This window comes from Lethenteron reissneri, chromosome 16 (assembly GCF_015708825.2).
Source record: "Lethenteron reissneri isolate LAM-NWPU_2019-01 chromosome 16, ASM1570882v1, whole genome shotgun sequence".
NCBI classification, from domain to species: domain Eukaryota; kingdom Metazoa; phylum Chordata; class Hyperoartia; order Petromyzontiformes; family Petromyzontidae; genus Lethenteron; species Lethenteron reissneri.
This window is the reverse complement of record NC_083794.1, coordinates 5,708,687-5,734,019: the sequence shown is the minus strand read 5'-3', so window position 1 is coordinate 5,734,019 and position 25,333 is coordinate 5,708,687. Positions and strand designations below refer to the sequence as shown.

Sequence of the window (25,333 nt, the reverse complement as noted above, 5' to 3'; positions counted from 1 at the left end):
TAAGAGTTGTTTAACTTCGTTTGGAGCCTGTTACATACCATATATCAAATGCATTCTTAAAATGACTGTGCTTAGTTCCAATAAACATAGTCTTGCTGAAGGAATTTTTTTCTATACATACACATATATTAGTTTAATTGCATTGTTCACAAATAAGAAACTCTCACAAAACACAAACTCGCCAGCTATTACTTGCTTCTCTTTGGAGGCTGATTAATTATGTCTTGTTTTGTAAGAGTTGAAGAGGTCATTGAAGAGACCTATGGACCTCGGTCGTGCGGTACCGGATCGTCGCTCTGTGATGTCCACGTCGGGGACAATTCTTTAATTTCGGTTGATGTTTCTCATCTTCCTGTGAGAGTTATGGAAGGGCATTCCTTCGTTTCGTGATTTGACGTAAAGCAGGCCTGGAATATGAAAACACACGATAGCATCGGAGGCCACTCCATGCGGCTATCTTTTGCAGGCTCTGCAGTACATTTCAAAGACAGTGATGAGCCGTGAACTTTTTCCCTTGCGCCACAGATGAGACGCACTTTTGCCCGCGGTGTTGTGTGTTTCACCCGAGAGTGGTGTCTACGAACCTGGCCACGAAAGTTCGATTCCCGTTCACGGCCAACACCGGTGACCTTCCCCCGCACCTCCGATTAGCACGGTTGGCTATGTACGCTGCTAAAGAAGTTTAACATACATACACAGTGATGATTATCTGAACTGGTCACTGGCCTCCCCTAGGTCGACTCAGCCTCAGACGATTACCTCGTGTGATGTGTACACATCGCCGCTAAGGAGACGGCCGGGCGTGGTGTTGGCCACTCACCCCCCTCGTGTGCCACAGTGCCGGCCTTCATGGAAGCTCGCCTAACAGCACTTGCCCCAAAGGTCCGTTAAGACTGTACGGGGCGATATTTGTCTTTTTGTTTCAGTCGAGTTTGTACCTGGGGGCATTGGTTTGAAACGCTCGTGTTATCTCTCGAGAAAAATGTGGCGTTGCCAGGTCACGATGAAGTTCAGGCAGTGGCAGAGCACTGAAGCGGTGGATGGACGGGTACAAACGTCGCGCCTGTGGTCACCTGGCCACGTGGGTTACTTGTCACCTGAAATGTTTGAATGGCGACGGTAACCACAAGAAGACCGCTACATGGCACACATAGATCGGTGTTAGTTCACCTCGAGAGTTTAAGTCTGGGTAGTCGTGGCTGCCTAGCGGATGACAACAAGAGCTGGAATTTTTGGTGAAGTCTGCGGAATTCATTTAGTCACTCAATGCAGACTAAGGTTACGCAGGGACACGGTGTTAAATTCGGCAAACATGAAATCCGCAGAGTGAGACTTGACTAGAATTCCACAGCTGTGATCCACAGCAGCTCAGACTTACAAAATTAAATGTATACTGCTGGAGGTAGAAGATGCGTAACAAAGAATATACAAACGATAATACAGTTTTTTTTGGGGTTAGATCGCGTAAATATACAAGTGTGTCGTCAAACCTGCCACCACCCAACACAGCCAATTAGTAAGGGTTGTCACGTAAACACAACATGCCAATTCATCACTGGTACAGCACACCGGTGTGTGTTAGAGAGCCAAGCCACAACATTTACAATCTCAGTACGACGTTTCGTACCTTATTTTAACGAACGAAACAGGCGGACTTCTCCACAAATCTGGCTGTCGCCTAATGAAGCTAGTTGTAATTACTGGCGAAACATCGTACTCAGATTGTAAATGTTGTGGCTTGGCTTTCCAACACACCGGTTAGTGCTGTACTAGTACACTACACTATACACCACTATACACTACACTATACACTACTATACACTACACTCTACACTACTATACACTACACTATACACTACACTATACACTACTATACACACTATACACTACTATACACTACACTATACACTACTATACACGACTATACACTACACTACACACTACACTACACACTACACTATACACTACACTATACACTACACTATACACTACACTAAACTACTATACACTACACTATACACTACACTATACACGACTATAAACTACTATACACTACACACTACACTATACACTACACTATACACTACACTATACACTAGTGCTGTACTAGTGACGAATTGGCCACGTTCTGTTTATGTGACAACCCTTACTAGTTTGTGTCGGGTGGTGGCGGGTTTAACGGCACATTTATATATTGACGCGATCTCACCCAAAAGAACCTGTATTATGGATGATATTGGTTGTGAAAGGCTACGTGTTAAATATACAAACGGTTGACATGTTTGTATTGATCAGTTGTGTGAGTATTAAAATGTATTAGTCAGATTCCATAACGTCAAGAATGTGTCGCTGCTCAAACAGTCAATGATGCAGCTTCTAAGCCATTGGTTGAAATTCTAGCGGGTGGCCCAAAAGTCAGGACACACAGGGTTATTTCATTTAAATTGTTTATCCTTAAAGGTTTTTAAAAAAATCTATTTTTATTAATAACAATTTTTCTTATTCTTTCTGTGGGGTCATCTCAAATCCATCATTTACAAAACTCGACCAAGAACCCCGAATGAATTGAGACAGTTAAACATAATTGACAAATATTCAAACATTGCACTTGGACGCTGTAACAAAAAAAGACCTAAATTAGAGAATTTACGCATTCGTGCATTAATGTTCATGGAAGTCAGTGTGAACATGTGTTAAGGTAAATGAAATAACCCTTTGTGATATGTTAAGATAAGATGTCCCTCTGTGTCTCGATCTTTGGGCCCCACCCCTGTATGTTTCCATGGCAGGGACCAGGTTATCACTCCGCCAATACTCGTTCTTATAACAAGTAAACCCGTAAAAACAAAGTTTTTCACTATAAATCCTTTATATGCGTGGTATCGGGGCGGCTCGAGTCCTCTCGTCCTCTGGCTTGAGATGGCTGCCACCTATGGGTCAGATGATTGTCTGGCAGCATTAAACAATTGGTAATTAAATATTATTTTTCCCCTAAAAAGTGTAAAATTTTGGAAAAAATTTTCACGAAAATTAATTGTCACGCACAACGAGTCTGTGTGCAAAATGTCAACTCGATTGGATCACGGGAAGTGGGTTAAAAAAACGACCGAAAGATTTGCACGGTCCTAAGCAAGCAAGCGAACTTAATATAAAGGATTTAAAAAATTGGTTTCATTAACAATTAATAAGTTTGTGTCCCATTAGTAATCAGTCTTTGGGCAGTGTTCTTCCCTAACTCGCCTTTTGCCCGTCCAAGGACGGGTGTATCACAGTAAATCTGAAACTTGCAAACGAAAATCAGACCGCGACGTGATATATTCATTGCATCCATTCGTGTGCAATGTGTAAGGCCGCGGTGACACAGACCTATTTCATCTAAAGGGTTATAATTCCATGTTCATCAAGACGTCCTTTTTACTTCGATGTCTCAACAGCGTTACGGAGATCACGTGACGTGAGGGTTCTGCCTTTGTAGTGAGGGTTGTGAGTTGACGCCGAGGAGGGGGGAGGAGGCGCCTCGCCCCATGTGGAGTGACGTCACCCGCTAATTATTATGAAGGGGGGGGGGGTGTACATTTGGAGGACGTAACCTGTTCATGATTATTAATGAGGGGGGGAGGGTGCTTCATGTGGAGTGACGTCACCTGCTCATGATTATTAATGAGGGGGGCCGATCGACGTGGAGTGACGTCACGAGCGTTAAGGACAGACATCCCTGGGTGATTATAGTCGGTATAGTTTTCAGAGGGTGGCCACTTCCGCCTATAAGACATCATCTGTGATCTGTGTGAGGGCCGCCACACATTTGAAACCATTGGGGTTTGACAGCACCACGATGATGAGGGAGAGGGTGTTTTCACATTTGTGTTTTGTCGAGGGGCCAAAGTCACGAGCCAGTGGCCCGCGTGCCTTGGAATGAAGGCCACCGATCCAGAGCCATGCACTGTGCATTGCACAGCAGTGTCTGCTTCGTAGATGTCGTGCTTATCACGTATACAGGTAGTCCTCGTCTTACGATGGAGATGCGTTACGATGACCCCATCGTAAGTCAAAAATATCGTAAGTCGAAGATGGCCCAGCCTACCCAGGAGTCTTAAAGAATGGTGATAATTTAGCAAAACAGCAATTTACAGTAGCATACTTTATAAACTATATACCGTATGTATTTATTAATTACAATACTGTATTGCACAGTAAAATATGAAGTAAAAAGGTAAATTCTTAGTCTACCTATATGAACTGCAATTTCACAGAAAGGCGGGAGATGCGTACATCCCGGCAGCGTCCCAACGTGCAGCATCGTATGCTGCTGCGTTTGCCTGCCGCGCGAAATGTAAAATATCTTACAATTTTGTCGTATCGCTATCGCCATCGTAAGATCGAAATATCGTAAGTGGGACCCCATCGTAACTCGGGGACTATCTGTACTTCCAAAATTCTGTAAACTTTGAATGTTGGAACAACGTTGGTCCGACGGTTCCATCCACAGGCCAACGTTGGACCGACATTTCAAGTTCAAGTTCATGTATTAGGTACAGAGCCCTGTGAGCCATTCGGCTCTTGAATCGGCTGCAACCGCAACAAACAAAAAACTAAAACATGAACAAAAAAACATCTTAAAGTGAATATGTGAGTGACTGAGTGCAAATAGAAAATCCAAGTAAAGACAGCAAAATATTGCAGAAAAAACACCGTACACCAACGCTGTGTGCAAAAATCCCAGTGGGATGCAAGTCAAACAACAACAACCATAAGACAACTTAGATTAAGGCCATCAGTCTAACTCTGTACTACAACAAACAAACATGGCTAAACCAATACACTTTTCGAAATCACCAAAATAAAGCCATGAAAGCAATGAAAAAGCAATCATAGGAACTGTGACGGAATTTTCACAATAAATGCAAGATTAATGGCAAGGTAATGATTGTATTTGCCCCAGTTATAAACTGTATGAAGAGAGCTGTGCAATCTATCCGTTCAAACATGATATTTGTTTGGGCAGAATTAGGAGTTCTTCATAGTAGTTCGGAATCAGGATCTGTATTGATCCTGGAGGAATCTGATGAGTTATAAAGCTCGTTTACACACATGTCCAGTAGCAGCTGGGGGGGGGGGGCGGTTAGCAAGTTACGTCAACACCAGCAAAACAAAACGAAAGACGAAAAATATAAATACATTTTGGAAGTACAAATTGCATAAGTGCATAATTCCCTGCTGATTTTTCAACACCAAATGCAAACTTGGGCAAGGCAGCAAAACAACAACAACAGTCCCAGACCACATCAAGTCAACGCACGTTCAAATTGAACCATCGATACGTGGGTCAGGTTCAAAAGTTACAAATCGCACTTGCAAATGTGGCTGCCTGTATCTGCCACTAATCATATTTCTTTTTTGAAGGAATATTTACGATGTTAAGGGAGGAAACAGGGCTGTCCCAAAACGTTGGTGCTTCAACGGCAAAGGCTTTGTCACATTCAAATTAGGTATTCTGGAGATAGTTTAAAAAGAAGTCAGTTGTGTAAGTTTACACTGTACGTGTTTTGTAAGCTAGACATAAGCTCTTTCTGTATTGTGTAATATTCTGTTTATAAAGAATACATTTTAGATGAAGCCCCCAGTCTCTCACTGTGCAGAGGGAGGTCGCTCATTCTCCTCTGCTGCCTCGTTGTCTACTAACTAAAAACTAGAAATATAAAACATTTATTTTACCAGGTCAGGCGGACTGAGCTATCGAGCTCTTTCTCAGAAGCGTCCTGCCCACAAATGATAGCCCAATGAAGTGGCTTATTGTGTGGAAATGTATAGCAACAGCCATACAACTCTTAAACGCGTGACGTTGATTCTATATTTGGAGGGAACAACCGGAGGACCCGGAGAAAAATCCACGCGACCACGGGGGAGAGCCACGCAAACTCCAAATACACAGCAGGTGTCAGGGTCGGGATCAAACCCACGAACCTCCTGTATACCAGGCGAGGTAGTTAACATCTCCAAGCCACCGTGATGATGATGAGAGAGACACGGAAACTCCAAATACACAGCAGTGGGCGTCAGGGTCGGGCTCGAACCCACTAACCTCCTGCGTACCAGGCGAGGTAGTTAACATCTCCTAGCCACCGTGATGATGATGAGAGAGAGACACAGAAACTCCAAATACACAGCAGGCGTCAGGGTAGGGATCAAACCCACGACCTCCTGTGTACCAGGCGAGGTAGTTAACATTGGGAGAGACATGCAAACACTAAATATGCAGGCGTCAGGTTTGGGATTGAATCTACGACCTGTGTATACTCGGCGAGGTAGTTAACATCTCGCCACCGCGGCGCCATGAACTTTGAACTCCCTTCGCTCGCCATCTTGTGCTGTCGATTCCTTGCCCGTGTTCATGTCCAAGCTCATTCTTTCCTCTGCCTGTGACTGCCTCTCTCTATATATATGAAATAAATATGCCCACTATTTCACTAGAATATATAGACCGACGTGGAATTGTAAATCGGATTAAGGTATATTTTATTGAGGGATAGGGTGGGGATTGTCTGTGCAAGGTTTGTTGCAATCTTGTTTTTAATTGCCTCTTTTAAGTTATTGAGGAACGAGGCTCGTGGACTAACTCCCATTGCAATGATGGGTATGAGAACAAAAATGACCCATACTTGCTGTGCAGTTAAACTTCCACAAGGGATGATTTAAACAAAATACTGGTTTCCCTCGCTGTGTGCGGTAGTAGTAGATGCTTTCCAACAAATGGGCGCACACAGCGAAAGCGCACGAGACAGTTGGCTGCTGAGTAGTACACATAGTACACACACACAGTACACACACAGTACACACACACAATATACACACACAGTACACACACATGGTACACACACATGGTACACACACAGTACACACATACAGTACACACACAGTACACACACTACACACACAGTACACACACACAGTACACACACCACACACACAGTACACACCACACACACACTACACACACACATTACACACACTACACACACACACAGTACACACACATAGTACACACACACAGTACACACACAGTACACACACAAAGTACACACACACTACACACACACACTACACACACACACAGTACACACACACACACAGTACACACACAGTACACATACAGTACACACACACAGTACACACACACAATATACACATACCACACACACACAGTACACACACACAATATACACATACCACACACACACAGTACACACACACAGTACACACACACAATATACACATACCACACACACACAGTACACATACAGTACCCACACACAGTACACACACACAATATACACATACCACACACACACAGTACACACACACAGTACACACACACAGTACACACACACAATATACACATACCACACACACACAGTACACACACACAGTACACACACACAATATACACATACCACACACACACAGTACACACACACAGTACACACACACACGGTACTCACACGCGGTACACACACAGTACACACACACAGTACACACACACAATATACACATACCACACATACACAGTACACACACACAGTATACACCCACAGTACACACACAGTACACACACACAGTACACACACACAATATACACATAGTACACACACACAATATACACATAGTACACACACACAGTACACACACACACACAGTACACACACTACACACACACACATTACACACACTACACACACACACACAGTACACACACATAGTACACACAGTACACACACAGTACACACACAAAGTACACACACTACACACACACTACACACACACACACTACACACACACACAGTACACACACACACAGTACACACACAGTACACATACAGTACACACACACAGTACACACACACAATATACACATACCACACACACACAGTACACACACACATTACACACACTACACACACACACACAGTACACACACATAGTACACACAGTACACACACAGTACACACACAAAGTACACACTACACACACACTACACACACACACACTACACACACACACAGTACACACACACACAGTACACACACAGTACACATACAGTACACACACACAGTACACACACAATATACACATACCACACACACACAGTACACACACACAGTACACACACACAATATACACATACCACACACACACAGTACACATACAGTACCCACACACAGTACACACACACAATATACACATACCACACACACACAGTACACACACACAGTACACACACACAGTACACACACACAATATACACATACCACACACACACAGTACACATACAGTACCCACACACAGTACACACACACAATATACACATACCACACACACACAGTACACACACACAGTACACACACACAATATACACATACCACACACACACAGTAAACACACACACGGTACTCACACGCGGTACACACACAGTACACACACACAGTACACACACACAATATACACATACCACACATACACAGTACACACACACAGTACACACCCACAGTACACACACAGTACACACACACAGTACACACACACAATATACACATAGTACACACACACAGTACACACACACACACAGTACACACACTACACACACACACATTACACACACTACACACACAGTACACACACATAGTACACACACACAGTACACACACACAGTACACACACAGTACACACACAAAGTACACACACTACACACACACTACACACACACTACACACACACACAGTACACACACACACAGTACACACACACACACTACACACACTACACACACACACAGTACACACACACACAGTACACACACAGTACACATACAGTACACACACATAGTACACACACACAGTACACACACAGTACACACACATAGTACACACACAGTACAAACACAGTACACACACACAGTACACACACAAAGTACACACACTACACACACACACACACAGTACACACACACACTACACACACACAGTACACACACAAAGTACACACACTACACACACACAGTACACACACAAAGTACACACACAAAGTACACACACACAATATACACACACCACACACACACAGTACACACACACACTACACACACACAGTACACACACAATGGTACCACATCCAACCGCATAGGCGCATACGAGTGAATTCAACCTGCATTTAGCAGATTTTGGGTATAAATTGGTTAGCAGCATATCGCGAAAGCTCAACGAACCCAATACACAGAGCAAAGGAAACCGGCATATCTTGTACCCACTCGACATCCGTTGGCGCTGTCCACTAACACGTTATCAAGATGGCATTTCCAGCTATTGGCACGGTGCGGTGCGTGCGGTTACATAACGTGGCTTCGTTGCAATGCGCGCAAAGCGATCCGTGTGTTCCTGCATAACACCCAGCGTCGGAACCAAGGGGAGGATTAAGCTTTCGCCTCTGGGACCCGCAAATCATTGTTATGCAACGCATATTTATTCGTTTTAAGAAGCTCCTGAGAGTAAGACGGCACTCCGAACTCGTGCCCAATGTCAATAAAGTCATAGCAATCCGGACACACACACACAAACCACGTCAAACCTAGTGACGGTGACGTCGCCATAGCGCTTGTGCCAAGCTAGGTGCACTTTTAGGCCACGTGAAGTAAGGAGGGCTTGCCCCGGCAGGAGGTCAAGGAACAGACCCAGGTGTTAGGGGTTGACTCTCACTTGAGATGAACCCAAACTTCACCCAGAGGGCCTGGTCCTGCGATGGGCGCTGAGAGTTAACGAATTAGCAAGCAATTTAGTCGCTAAGCTATTGCCAATTATATAATAGATTCCATAATAGCACTAGTCTCTGGTGCCTGTGGCAGACGTTTCTTACCTGTGTCTTGCCCACCTGTGACAGCACTTGCCTTTTCACGCGCGTCCATGCGTGCATCAACGCATGCGTGCACGCGCGTCTGTGCGTGCGGGGAGCGGTGGTGCAGTCTGCTTTGTGGATTGCGTTTGATTCCCCTGTATGAAGAACGTCAGTGGCAAGTGAACCTCTTCTGGGCCACTCCTAGATCAACTCGGCCTTAAATGAGCATCTAGATGCGGAGTGTAAACGTCAGTGCTGCTGATTGCTATGCATATTTACATCGCGTAATTTGCAGGATGTAACATTTTTTTTGGATGCATGTCACTGGCACACGACGGCGAATGACATCGCGGGACGTTGAACTCGCACCGTGAAGCGAACGGCGCGTTTGCTCTGGGCTGGTAGACCCGCGGTAATAACCGGGGCGGCCGCTTTGGGTCGAACCGCGAAGCTATGCATCAAAAAGCGGCAAAACGCCGTTACCGCGGGGCCATTCCACCACTGCCCCGATCGACGAACGCACCACTTTCAATTGAATTCTTGAATCTGTCCAGGTCACCTGATGAATGGCAAAAAAAAACACCGCAAAAAAAGCGGTAGTTTCTTTTTTATTTAAGTCAGGGCGACCACCTCTGAGCCAGACTTGACTTGCACAAAAATGCCGTCGATCCGGTAGCAGCTACGTAATGACGAACGCGGCGCGCGCACACAAATATACAAATACAGTGGAACTGTGTGTCGGGGGTGACTGGTTGGCATGGGGTTCACAATGGCCGTGTCATAATGACGACGATGATGATGATGACCAAACTTGGTGCCTGCTGATGACGACCATGATGATGTTGGTCATCATTGCAGAGAAGCGCCGATCCAATAGAAGTTTCGTTTTAAGATGATGACGATGATCACGACTACAAACTTGCATGTGTTTGATGCTTTTTAAAGTTACTTGTACCTACAATACTGAATGATAATAATTTGGGATGATGATGATGAGGCTGTGGACTACTTACTAAATGGTGACGATTGATGACAATTGTACTGACATTACAGTACTCGATCATCACAATGATGATGTTGATGATTGGCACAGATGCATGAAGATACAGGTCCCCTGTATAACCTTCGCAGGCTGTTCAAGCAACTACTGCTGGCACCACGCCCGGCCACCTTTTTCGGCTCCTTCTGTCTGAGTCAACCTAGGGGGGGGGGAAGGGTCAGGACGCATTCACAAAATGACCACCGATAATCGTGTTCGCCATGGCCAGGAATCGAACTGACCACTACACCACCCACTCGCTGCCTTCGTCCTATGCAGACAAACAAAGACAAAGGTCACCCGTGTAGCCTTAATAGACTGTTGGAGGAAAGTGCTATTAGCATGGTGTGCGAGGGGGTGGGGCGGCCAGCACCGCGCCTGGCTACCTTTATCTCGCTAGTGGCGATGTTCACGCACACTGCACCTGGTACTCATTTGAGGCTCAATCGACCTAGGCGAGGCCCAGGGTAGGTACAGATAAAGCGTCACTGGCGTTGACCGTGAGCAGGAATCGAACCCGGGTCGCCGGGTTCGTAGCGCGGCGTGCGAACCGTTGCACTACCGCAGACGTACGCACAGAAAATTAACCCGTAGAAACAAAGTTTTTCACTGTAAATCCTTTATGTGCGTGGTGGCATCGGTTTTATTTTATTATTCATTTCTGTTTTTCTTGAGTAAGAGTTTCATTTTTATCACATTGCTATTTTAAATTAAATATGAATTTTTTTTTTCCTACAAAGTGGAAAATTTTGGAAAAAAATTTTCACGAAAATAAATTGTCACGCACAACGAGGTCTGTGTGCAAAATGTCAGCTCGATTGGATCAAGGGAAGTGGGTTAAAAAACGACCGAAAGATTTGCACGGTCGTAAGCGCGCAAGCAAGCAAGCAAGTGAACTTAATATAAAGGATTTAAAAAGACAACGATCCCCCGTATAGCCTTCGCGGACTGTTAGGGCCAAGTGCTGTTAGCGAGCAGCACCACAGCAGGCCGGCACGGCACACGCGGGGGTGGGTGGCCAGCACCACGCCCTCACACAAACCTCTCCTCGTCCTCCCCCCCCCCCTTGTTTCCGTCTCGCTCGCTCGCTCGCGCAGCATGGGTGAGCAGCCCCCCATAGAGATGAGCTGCCTGGCCAAGAAGTTGGAGGCTCTGCAGTCCGACTCGGAGTCCGCCTGCCGCGTGGAGGACGAGGAGGAGGAGGGGGGGGGCGACGCCGCCGCCCGCTTCTGGGAGGCGCCCGACTTCTGCATGGCGTGCGCCCAGCGGCACGGCCCGTCCGAGGGCCACGCGTACGACTACCGGCAGGAGGTTGACGAGGACCTGACGTGCCGCGTGTGCCTGGAGCCGCTGCTGGGCCCGCTGGACACGCCGTGCGGACACACCTACTGCCGCGAGTGCCTGCGCGGGATCGCGGCTCGCGCGCGGACGACCCGTGCCCACGGTGGGTCTTTGTCCGGCGAGCGGCGAGCACGGGCGGTGAAATAACCAAAACTTTAAAAAATTGTTAAACCAGGTAAGGCCCCACTGAGCCATGTAGCGCTTTTTCAGAAGCGACTTGGCCACCGCAAATGATAGCTCAACGAAGTGGCTTATCGCGTGGAGATGTATAGCAAGAAAATACTCTAAGACGCGTGTTTCTAAATGTGGAAGTAAAACCTGGAGGAACCGGAGAAAAGTCCACACGGCCACGGGGAGAACTTGTAAATTCCAAATACGCAGCAGGCATCGGGGTCGGGATCGAACCCACGACCTCCTGCATACCAGGCGAGGTAGTCAACAGGCGCAAGGTAGGAGCGGGGAGCCGACAGCACGGAAGGCTGGTGGAACACAGGTTCAAAGTTCAAAGTTCATTTATTAGGTATAGCCCTGTGAGCCATTCGGCTCTTGAATCGGGTGCAACCGCAACAAACAAAAAACAAAAACATGAACAAGAAAACATCTTAAAGTGACTATGTGCAAACAGAAAATCCAAGAAAAGACAGCAAAATATTGCAGAAAAAATCACCGTACACCAACCCTGTGTGCAAATATCCCAGTGGGATGCAAGTCAAACAACAACAACCACAAGACAACTTAGATTAAGGCCATCAGTCTAACTCTGTACTACAACAAACATAGATTAAGGCCATCAGTCTAACTCTGTACTACAACAAACATAGATTAAGGCCATCAGTCTAACTCTGTACTACAACAAACAAACAGGGAAGTTCATTCATTAGCCTGGCTGCAGCTGTCGGCATGGCCCTCGAGGTTGCTGCGTTCATGTGACTCTGCGCGCTTTAGTGGCTTGGCCTGTTTTTTTCGTCGTCGTCGTTGTCAATGATTTGCCAGATTTTGCCACCGGAGTCGCTCGTTAACCCGACATTTTCTAGCGTCAGTCGTTGCTCCCAAGTTCTCTGGCCCCGCGTGACCTCCCTCCCTCCCTCCCGCTGGCAGGCGCAGTAAGTCACCTTCGCTAAATCTCACTGCAACGCTCAGACACTCCGCGTGAGTACATGCGAGTTTTTATTTTGGCATTTTAAGTACGTAAAACTAAGCTGAAACACAAATTGAGCAATCGTTTGAAGGACGTGATTAACCAGGTAAAGTCTTAACTTGCTATGATGTTTCCATCCCTTCTACCGATGTTAACTGACTCTCTGAGTTTCATTACTAGGATGGATGTCTTTGTATTGACAGGCTGGGTGTCCACTGCCCCAGCCTCTGTGCTTGGACCATCTCTAGCTCCACCCACCTACCTTGATGCACCCATCTCAGGCCTATTTCAGACCTTGTCACACGCGCACGTACACACATACACACACAACAACAACCGCCATTCGCCACTAAGTGGCGGTGACGTCACCACGATGCTTGTGCCAGGCCAAGTGCACCTTGAGGCCACGTGAAGTGTCGAAAGCCCGCTGGCAGGAGGTCACGGGGCAGACCCAGGTGCCACTCGTCGACTGACCGAGATGACCGAGATGACTGGCTGATGCACCACCTGTGCCCCCTACTGTGCCAACTTGCTGTGCTTTAGCCACCCGGCGCTCCGCTCGTTGTTGTGAGCGTCGCTCCTCCGCCCTCCGTTGTTGTTGGAGGGCGACTGCCTCCAACTGCCCAGTAGCGTCCTTCACGAGCCTCCTCCACTGAGGCCGATCTTGACACCGCTGGTACCAGTCATCGGCAAGTCCACTCAGCTCCACGTCCTCCTGTACCACATCACTCCATCTCTTCTCCAGCCCGTGCCGCGCCCGTCTAGCCCCCTCGATCCGGCCGAACAAAAGCTGTTTAGGCATGCGGTGGCTGGGCATGCGGGCTACATGACCCAGCCAACGCAGCCTTGCCTGCCGGAGGAGCTCACTGATGGGACTTTGCCCAGATCTTTCAAGGATTTGTGAGCTCCTCACACAATCCAGCCTGGTTAAACCCAGGATGGATCGTAGGCAGGCCAGCCTAAATGTTTCCAACCGGCGAAGATGCTCCACCAGGGGGGTCCACGTCTCGCAAGCGTAGAGAAGGGAGGGAATGACCGTGGCCGAGAAGACCTGAAGCTTCGTGCGGAGCGACAGACCAGGTAGCTTCCACACAGCGTTACGCAACCGATGAAAAGATATTGCCGCTCGACTGATTCGGAGTGAGACCTCTGCTGATAGACTGGAGCCGGTCATAAGCATACTGCCCAGGTATGGGAAACTCTCCACTCTCTCCACAACTGCCCCATCACCAATTGGGAGTTGTGGGGGTGGAGTGTCCGATGGTACAAAATACCCAGGCAGGTGCTTGGTTTTGGTGGGGCTGATGGTAAGGCCCCACCTCTTAGTGGCACGCTCCAGTCTCAGCAGCAGCGCCTCCAACTCCTCTTCTGAATGAGCAGCTATTACCAAATCATCGGCATACATAACGTGGTTGACCAATAGGGAGCCATCCCTTGATCGCACCCGGGCGTCGATCAGCCTCCCATTATATCTGTACCAAACGGAAATTCCCCCGGTACAGCTATTGAAGGCTTCACGAACTACGCGGTCAAAATAGATGTTAAATAATGTGGGAGCCAGAGGACATCCCTGTCGCACCCCAAGGTGTACAGGGAAAGGCTCCAACTCCCGGCCACGTAGTTTTACCCGGGCCCGCTCACCATCATGAAGGTCCTTAATGATCGTGAGCAGAGGGTCAGGGACTCCGAAAGCACGAAGAACAACCCAGAGTCCAGTCCTACTGATGGTATCATAGGCCTTGACCAGGTCAATAAAGCAGAGATGTAGGTCTTTTTGGAATTCCCTACACCTCTGCTGTAGCAGACGGACAGAAAATATGGCATCTGTGCAGGACCGCCCTTTCCTGAAACCGCATTGGGGCTCCGCAAGCCCCTCCTCAGCGTGCCTAGCAAGGCGATGTTGAATAATCCTTGCCAGGACCTTACCCGGCACACTGAGGAGTGAGATGCCCCTGTAGTTGTTACAGTCTGTGCGGTCCCCCTTCTTAAAGAGGGGGACCACCAGGGCATCCTTCCAGTCCTGCGGAACCCGTCCAGTGGTCCAGACTGTTGTTATGATGTCATATAGGGCAGTCTGTGCACAAACGCCACACTCCCTCAGCATTTCGCTTGGGAGATCATCTCTGCCCGGTGCCTTCCCTGGTCTCAGACTCCGGATCGCCCTCAGTACTTCCTCAACAGCTGGAACCTCAGCCAGCCACTCACAGGGGGTGACCTCTTCCAATATTTGAGGCACCGCAGCCTCAGCAGGGTTATCCCCACTTTGTGCCATGATGTTTTCCTGGCTGAGAGAATTTCCCTCCCCCAGGACCTCACAGAAATGCTCAGAAAATCTGCAAACCTGTTCCTGGGGGTCGGAGATTGGATCACCGTTTTTTCCTCTAATGATGGTAATAGGTGTGGCGCTGCAGGTTACTTTTTTGATGGAGTTAAATAGTGATTTGTGATCACGGGCCACTGAGGCAGACTCCATCTCCTCAGCAACCCGCGACCACCACCCATCCTTACAACGCCTTACGGCTCTCCGAACTTCCGAGCGAAGGCTGCGGTAAACCTCCTCATTCTCTGACGTGGGATGCTGTAGGCGATGAGAGTGGGCCTGTCGCTTTTTCTCAATTAACCTGAACACCTCCTCTGTCAGCCAGGGTTTCTGGGGAGGTCTGGACCGCGTACCCAAAGCAGCCATTGCAGCTGCATGAGTCACAGTCTTAAACCTCGCCCATTTACCCTCGACATCAGGTGGAGTGGGGGACGATGCCAACCCCAGCTGCAAGCGATGATGAAATTCTCGCTTGCAACTTTCATCAGCTAACTGAGACCAGGCCACTTTTGGTTGGAATGGGATCCTGGGTGTACACCCACCACCGGAGTGGAAGAAAGGCAGGCGCATCTTACAGATGACTAGTCGATGGTCAGAGGACAGATCAGCTCCACGGTAGGTCCTGGTGTCAAGGACATGGGTTCGCATCCGCTGGTCCGTCACTATGTAGTCCAGCAGATGTTCTTGCTTGGACCCGGCATGTATCCATGATGTTGTGTGGATGCGCCGATGCCGGAAGAGCGTGTTGGTAATTACAAGCCCATGGGCTGCACAAAAATCTAGCAGCCTCCTACCGTTATTATTGAGCTGATCTGGCCCATGCCTTCCAATCACTCCAGACCAGGTGTCAGCATCATGACCAACTCGGGCATTGAAGTCACCCAACAAGATGACTCTGTCCCGAGTGGCCACTTTAGCCAGCACCTGTGACAGGAGGTCATAGAAAGCGTCTGACTCATCGGCTTTGCTTGCATCCCTCCACGGATGTTCGTCTTCGGTGGGGGCATAAGTAACCACGACCACCACTCCTCGCCTCTGGTTGATGGGAAGGCGAGCCCAAAGTATCCTGGGGCTTACAGCTTCCCACACCTCACCGCCACGCTCCCACGCCCCCTTCATTCTTTTGTTCAGAAGAAGAGCCACACCCTGTTGTTTGGCAGTCTCCTGCCCCGAGTAGAGGACTGTCCACCCCTCATGGTGGCAGGAGCCAGAACCGGTCCACCGGACCTCCTGAATGCCACAGAGATCCAGGCGGTACCGGTCCAGCTCCCGACAGAGGAGTGGCAGCCTCTCCTCCGCAGTGAGCGTTCGAACATTCCACGTGGCCATCCGCAATGGTTTTTTGTTGTTTCTGGAGGAGCCCCGAGGGTGAAAATTCAATCTCCTGGCTCCGCCAAATGGGGTTTGGTCAGGAGACGTCATAAAAGCCTGACCCCCCGGGGCCTCCGGCACAAGCTTATTTGTTACAGGTTTATGTTTAATTCGTGGTTTAGTGGTAATGAATTGAAGGTGGAGGGGTTACCAGCCCCTCACACCCGTCCAGAGCCCCCGTTTAGCCACTGTGGTGGTCACAGACGCCATGAGGGGAGAGGCCAATGGGCATTGGCCCTCCCCCCACAGCAATGTCCACGACAGTGTTGCCCGTCCGGCACCGCGAGGAGGTAGGAGGTTGTTTTGCCGGACTACACACACGCACACACACACATACGCAAGCACACACACGCACACACACGCGGACACACACACACGCATGCACACACACACGCGCCCGTACACACACGCGCACACACGCACACACACGCACACACACACACGTACGCACGCACACATGCATGCACACACACATACGTGCAGAGTGGGTGCAGCTTGGGTGGCAGAGGGGGGATAAAATGACAATGAATTCACATTTCATCGGCGTGCCAGTTGCCAAACACCGCGTGTGAAGATTATGTGCGTGTGTGTGTGAAGAGTGTGTGTGTGTGTGTCTGTGTGTTTCTGACACCCAAGCCAAACACACACACATACAAAGCGGCACGCAGGTAGTAGTCATAATGTAAAGTCACGTCAGGTAGAAAAATAAAATAAAACAAAAAACAATCTATCACGACGTTTCGATCGCAACACAAGCGGTCGTCCTCAGGTGGTTCAGCAGTTCCACTGCTGGATTATGTTTCCCGCCTGAAGACGATTGCTTGTGTTGCGCTCGAAACGTCGTGATCTATTAATTTACTATTCCCGTGACTTGCCCGACAGACTCAAGGAGTATGAAACACGAGTGTTATAACTTGAACAACTAGGAGCGGCCCAGCCATCACAAAGAATGGCTCAATAAGAAGTAGCTCATCACCATGTGGAAATTTATGTCAGTAGCCAAATACTCTTGAACACACGTCGATTCTGAATGTGGACGGGAAAAACCGGAGGACCCGGAGAAAAATTCACACGACCACGGAGAGGGAGAGAGAGACTCCAAATATACAGCAGCAGGCGTCAGGGTTGGGAGCGAACCCACGACCTCATATATACCAGGCGAGGTAGTTAACTTCTATTCTAGATTTGACGCTTTCGTGACTGCAAGGATTCATACTCTTAGGTTTTTTCAGTAAAGTCACGTAGGGGGGGAGGAGGGAGGGGCTTATCTGAATGTGGTAGCCCTCCTCCCCCTTAACTTGTATTTAAGAACTTATATCTTGGAATCTTTGCCTCACTCGATGCAGCAAATCTAGCTGTGACGGTCCCAACCTGATGACGGAGACTTGTGTTGCCTACTAAAAGGCGTGATTTATTATTTTATTTTATTTCTATTATAAATTTTAGTAATTTAAAAATTTTACCTACGTGACTTTACCGAAAAAACCTAAGAGCATAGTTAACATCTCTCTTCTAAGTGTCATGGCAAATAAATGGTTGGCATGAACTCGGCAACGTGTACAGCGATTCCTCGTTGAGCGCCGCGGGAGATGCGCTCTTGAAAAGTGGCATATGTAAATAAATAAAAACAATGCAAATTTGAATCGCGTTTGCACGACACCATCGGCCTGCAGCCTTCCCGTGGCTGCGGGACACAGACCTGAGATGAGCGTGCGCGCCGCTCACCCTACGTATCATTCCACGTGCTGCACCAGACGCACAGCGCAAGAAAGTAGTTCGTGTTCCACCGCGTTACGGCGTCGCGCGCGATCCGCGGCATCACCGTGCACCGTTCCGCTTCGTTCGAAAAGTCTTCCCGCGTGGAAGAAACGCGTGATCGCAGCAACAACTCGTTACCGTGTGATCACCGCATGTTAAGCGAGGACTTAGCATTTCACACAAAGTGCTTTCCCCAAATGAACCACAATACAGTGATACCTCGGTTCACGAACGCTTCTGTTCACGAACAACTCGGTTCACGAACAGAAAAGTTCCGAAAAAGATGCTCCGGTTCACGAACTCCGCTTCGGTTCACGAACAGGAGCCGCGGCCATTTTAATGCTATTTCCAGGCTGTCACATGGTCGTGACTTCCTGTAGGAAGATCGTGGAGAGAAGAAGAGACGCAGAAAGAAGTACTGTGAGTACTGTGAAGACACTTTCAGTGACTTTTTGCTTTTTGGTGTGCTTTTTAGCACATACAGTACTGTACTGTACTACTGTACTGTACTTACTGTATTGTACAGTTCACCCGTTTGAGTGCTTACTGAAGTCATCTCAAGCAAGGTTAGTGTTCTCTCTTTATACATTACTATACTGTACAGTACTAATGTGTATTGTCATTTGTTTCATATTTTTGTGCTTCAAAAACCAAAAAAAAAGGTCAGAACAGATTAACCGGATTTACATGGAACCCTGTGGGAAAATGTGCCTCGGTTCACGACCAATTCGGTTCGCGACCAGAGTCAGTTCACGAATAAAGTTCGTGAACCGAGGTATCACTGTACCTTGCTGATCTCGTCAAGGTGCATAAACCATCACGCAAACTCCGGTCATCCTCGTCGCAGCAGTGGATTTTTGGCTCGCCATCAAACAAAGGCGGCAACCGCATCGCGCGCTTTCAGACGCGCTTCTGCGGCCGTCTGGAACGCTCTTCCTTCAGATATTAGGAAGCCACTGGAGCTAGTCACCTTTAAATCTAGATTGAAAACTAATTTCTTTATAACCTGCCTTTTGTATTTAGTTTGTTGTCCTTCCCCCGCACCTCCGAAATAGCGCGGTTGGCTACGCTCGGTGCGAAAGAAGGGTAAAAACCTACTACTATATTTTGCCACTGGTAAAAGAGATCTCATAGTGTAAATGCTTACCCCGAGCTCTCAAGACTCTGATATTGCGCTGTGTTTGAGTTGTACGCCTTCTGGTGTCATCTGGTCCAACACCAATGGGGACTAGGCTCTAAAGAAAGCCGTCTCGGGTGTGGACCAATCAACTTCAAGGATAGTGCATATTATTATCATTATCAGAGTTGCTTCTTTTTGTTTGCTTTTTTGACTACTTGTGTTGTGGTTATTGCAAACATGATGCCTTGAATAAAGGTGTCAGTTTTGTACCAGTTTAAAAGGGTAAAAACCTACTACTACTATAAGTTCAACATACACACACACACACACGTGTTTGATATACGGGGTCGTTCAAAGTCAAGGAGCGCTTGGATAGAAGGATGATGGAAGCTTAACTCACGATGGGGAAATAAGTGGAGGAATTTAATGCAGCTCCCGATAGCAACAAGGAAAATCCTCCACTCCAGGGATGCAGCCGTTCTTGAGATGACGAGCAGAGGGGAGGGGGGGGGCAGCAGCCAGAGGTGACGCGCGAGTGAGGGAACCCGACTGCTGGCGGCGCGAGGAGAAAGCTGAGGCACAGCGACGGACTGACCACATGTGGCTGCCATCCTAGACGGGGGGATCACCTGTTGGAGCAAAACTTAGCGGAATATTCACTCGATGATGACGATGAGTTTTCTTGGTTGCGTGATGATTTTTTTCTTTTGACGATGATGATAATATTCTTAGGTTTTTTCGGAAGCTTGTGTTGCCTCCGAAACGTCGTGATTTTTATTTTATTTTTATTTTACTTTTATTAATTTTAATTTTTTACCTACGAGACGTTACCGAAAAAACCTAAGAATAAGAATCCTTGCAGTCACGAAAGCTTCAAATCTAGGATGATGATAATGTTTTACCTAATTCAAATTAATTTCATAAATGACGTTAACAGCTCCATGATGATCATGATGATGTCTTCCCGTTAATTAACGATGATTTCCTGTAGCTCTTGACAGCGATGCTCAAGACGTCAGACTTCACGCGAATCACTAACATCCATGATGATGACCACTACATTTTGTCGGCTACGAATTTGTGACGACGATGATCGTGTTTGTATGTACGGCGAACTGCCCGTAAGTAGCCGAGCGCTCTAACCGGAGGCGCAGATGATGATGGCGGCGGCGGCGACGACGACGATGATGATGATGACGATGACAATCGCAACGGCTCGTGTAATTCTCACCCAGGCGAGAACGGAGAGGGAAATCGGACCAATGATGACGACGATGACGATGAGGATGATGACTATGATGATGATGACGATGACAATCGCAACGGCTCGTGTAACTCTCACCCAGGCGAGAACGGAGAGGGAAATCGGACCGATGATGACGACGACGACGATGACGACGATGAAGACCTGGAGGTCTGCTGCCCCTTGGACAGGGAGCCGTTCCGTCTCTTCGAATGCTCCTCGTCCAGCTTCCTCGTGAAACGCCTCCTGGACAAGCTCATGGTCGGCTGTCCCCTCTGTCCCGACGGCGAGATGCAGCGGAGCGACCTGGAAGAACACCTGCGTAACAGGTGAGAGCGCGGCACTGTGTGTCTGTGTGTGTGTCTGTGTGTGTGTGTGTGTCTGTTTAATTCGTAATTTAGTGGTGGTTAATTGAAGGTGGAGGGGTTACCAGCCCCTCGCACCCGTCCAGAGCCCCCGTTTAGCCACTGTGGTGGTCACAGACGCCATGAGGGGAGAGGCCAATGGGCATTGGCCCTCCCCCCACAGCACTGCCCACGACAGAGTTGCCCGAAGCGAACGCCCGCTGGCAGGAGGTCACGGGGCGGCACCTGGGTCTGCCCCGTGACCTCCTGCCAGCGGGCGTTCGACACTTCACGTGGCCTCAAGGTGCACATGGCCTGGCACAAGCGTCGTGGTGATGTCACCGCCACTTAGTGGCGAATGGCGGTTGTTGTTGTTGTTGTGTGTCTGTGTGTGTGTGTGTCAGTGTGTCTGTGTGTCTATGTGGTAGTGTGTCTGTGTGTTAGTGTGTCTGTGTGTCTGTGTCAGTGTGTCAGTGTGTCAGTGTGTCTGTGTCAGTGTGTCAGTGTGTCTGTGTGTTAGTGTGTCTGTGTGTCAGTGTGTCTGTGTCAGTGTGTCTGTGTGTCTGTGTGTCTGTGTGGTAGTGTGTCAGTGTGGTAGTGTGTCAGTGTGTCTGTCAGTGTGTCTGTGTGTTAGTGTGTCTGTGTGTCTGTGTCTGTGTGTCTGTGTGTCTGTGTGTCTGTGTGTCTGTGTGTCTGTGTGTCTGTGTGGTAGTGTGTCAGTGTGGTAGTGTGTCAGTGTGTCTGTCAGTGTGTCTGTGTGTTAGTGTGTCTGTGTGTCTGTGTCTGTGTGTCTGTGTGTCTGTGTGTCTGTGTGTCAGTGTGTCTGTGTGTTAGTGTGTCTGTGTGGTAGTGTGTCAGTGTGTCTGTGTGTCTGTGTGTTAGTGTGTCTGTGTGTTAGTGTGTCTGTGTGTCAGTGTGGTGCGGTGGTGGCCACCCACCCCTTCGTGTTTCCGTGCCAGCCTTCCATAGGTGCTAATCGCTAAGAGCACTTGCCCCAATAGTCTGCTACAGGCTATGCGGAGGATCTTTGTCTTTGTGTGCACGCGTGCGAGTGTGTGCGCGCGGCACAGTGAGAGTAGCAGTGCAGTGTGGCTAGCACGCCGCGCTACGAACCTGGCGACACGAGTTCGATTCCCGCTCGCGACCAACACCGGTGACGATTACCTGAACCAACCGGTCCTGCGCCTCCCTTAGGTCGACTCAGTCTCAAATGAGTACCTGGTGCCACTGGGGATGACACAGGCGTCTGGGCGTGGTGCTGGCCACCCACCCCTTCGTGTGCCGGGCCGGCCTTCATTGATGCTCGTTAACAGCAGTCGCCCCAACAGTCTGTTAAGGCCATGGGGGGGATATTTGTCTTCGTGTGGCACAGTGGGGAGCACAGGTGGTGCATCGGCCGGTCGTCTGAGTAGGTCAACCCATGGCACCTGGGTCTGTCCCGTGACCTGCCTGCCTGCAGCGAGCCTTTTACACTTCACGTGGCGTCGAGGTGCACAACGAGCCTGAGGCGAGGTGTTTTTGTTGTTGTCGTGAACGCTGTCACAATAGGTCACACGGTCGGAGCAATGGTCCCTTGTTGACTATGCCTGATGATTGATCAATTGTTATGGGCGTGTGTGTGTGTACGCACGCGCGTTAATTATCAAGGCAGGTGGTTGCGATTAGCACCATACCCCCGCCGCCTTTATCTCCCTAGTGCTGATGTGTACACGTGGCATCAGGGACTCGTCTAAGGCTGAGTTGACCCACGGAAGGCCCGGGAATGGTTCCGATATCGCTCGCCGCACGTGTTGGCAGTGGCCGGGAATCTAAAGTCGTAGCGTGGCGCTTGAACCACGACACAAAGTCTGCACACGCTCCAACGATTTGTTGAAAGCTGTACAAGGGGAAGCTTTGCCTTCGTGTGCGTGGTAACTGGGCAGTGGCGGCACATTGGTTCTCATGCTGCGCGATGAACCCCGCGAGCCGACTTTGATTCCCGCCTTTCAATAACATCGGCGGTTTGTGATGTGTGAACTGGTTGTGCGGCCATGAAACACATCCCTCCTGCGGAGGGAGCTGGTAGGAACGTTGGGTTGCTTGCTCAATGGCCAGGGTCAACGGCAGCGTGGTGTATTCCGCAAATATGCCCGACTGTGAGGGCGGGCACAAGCCGGCGTGAGTAGGTTAAACGTTGAGTTTTATAAGGGCACCACGGGGTGACCAGCCCCACCCTCCCCACCCAGCCTCTCCCCACCCTCCCCACCCAGCCCCTCCCCACCCTCCCCACCCAGCCCCTAGCCACCCTCCCCTCCCCACCTAGCCCCACCCTCCCCACCCAGCCCCTCCCCACCCTCCCCACCCAGCCCCTCCCCACCCTCCCCTCCCAGCCCCTCCCCACCCTCCCCTCCCAACCCAGCCCCACCCTCCCCACCCAGCCTCTCCCCACCCTCCCCACCCAGCCCCTATCCACCCTCCCCTTCCCCACCCAGCCCCTCCCTCCCCCACCCAGCCCCTCCCTCCCCACCCAGCCCCTCCCTGCACAACGGACACAATAATCCCCTGTGGGCTGGTGTAACCAGGAGGTTCCTACCAGTATGAGTAGCAGCTGTCACGTGTAAGAATCAGCCGGTCGGGCGTGGTGCTGGCTCCACCACTCCCTGGTTCGTTATCCCGGCCTTTAGAGGTCCTCGCTACGGGTCCTTGCTCCAACACGAGGGCTGAACGATTAATCGATTTCAAATCGAAATCGCAATTTGAAACCAAGCGATTGGCAAATCGCAAAGGCTGCGATTTTTTGCGATTTCAAAAGTTCCTATTACTTTCTTATTGGAATTGTTTTATTTTTTATTAATATAATTCTATTTATTCAACTTAACAATCGTTCGATGTTTGATTGTTCTATTTCAATTCAAACATGTGAATAAATACATGTTGGAATCAATTCATATCTTTTTTAGTTTTCATCCTTGTGTGTAGTGGGTTCTACTGAGTCGCAGACGCACTTCTTGCAGGCAACACATTTATTAAGACCAACGCACGGGGTACTACCCCTTAACACCAGGCTACTATGGAACGGACCCTAGCCTGGGTCCAGGTCAGAGGTCGCAAACGGGTTTTGATTCCTTACCCGTACCCGTACCCGGCCGCACCAGGGTCGCAAACGGGTACCCGTACCCATACCCTACCCGATACCCGGCTACCCGTACCCGGGTATCGGGTACCCAATTGCGACCTCTGGGATGAAGCCATGTTGCAGGCGCGGGTGGGTTGATTCTAGGAACTTGAATTGTGAGAAGAGACAAGACGTTGGGAAATGAGTGACAAACAGTTACTCACCAGTGACTCACGGCCTACCCGTACCCGGCCACACCAGGGTCGCAAACGGGTACCCGTACCCGGCCGGGTACGGGTAGCCGGGTATCGGGTAGGGCACGGGTATCGGGTACCCGGTTGCGACCTCTGGTCCAGTCCACGTGTTGGTGACTCTTGTAGGACGTAGAACGTAGATTCTTCAGGATGAACAACAGCAGCTGGTCCTGCTCGGGGACTCGGCTTCTCTCCTCTGCGGCGTGGCTGGCTCCACCCTTGGCCACGCCCACCTTCTAGAACCCTCGAGCAGGATCTCGACCCTGACACGTGACCACCCGTAGCCCCCACCTGGGGCCCTGTGGAGACTTTGCCGGTCAAGTGTCCTTCGGGGTCAACCAGAGTGCCATGGCCCTGAGTAACCCCATTCCCGTGGCCGGCACTCTCACACCCCCTATCCTGTAGGGGTCGGCACTGCACGCAGGGCGT

General features: G+C 49.2%; 1 protein-coding gene across 1 annotated transcript in view; it reads left to right on the top strand.

The window, feature by feature from the left end:
* Positions 1 to 12,015: 12,015 nt before the first annotated feature.
* The window catches only part of LOC133342877 (ligand of Numb protein X 2-like), an 87,476-nt gene continuing 74,158 nt past the window's right edge, over positions 12,016 to 25,333 (top strand). Inside the window, 2 exon segments of the mRNA XM_061552236.1 lie at positions 12,016 to 12,365; positions 21,316 to 21,541. Of these exon segments, the coding sequence (XP_061408220.1) occupies positions 12,020 to 12,365; positions 21,316 to 21,541 (572 nt within the window). The 5' untranslated portion in view covers positions 12,016 to 12,019.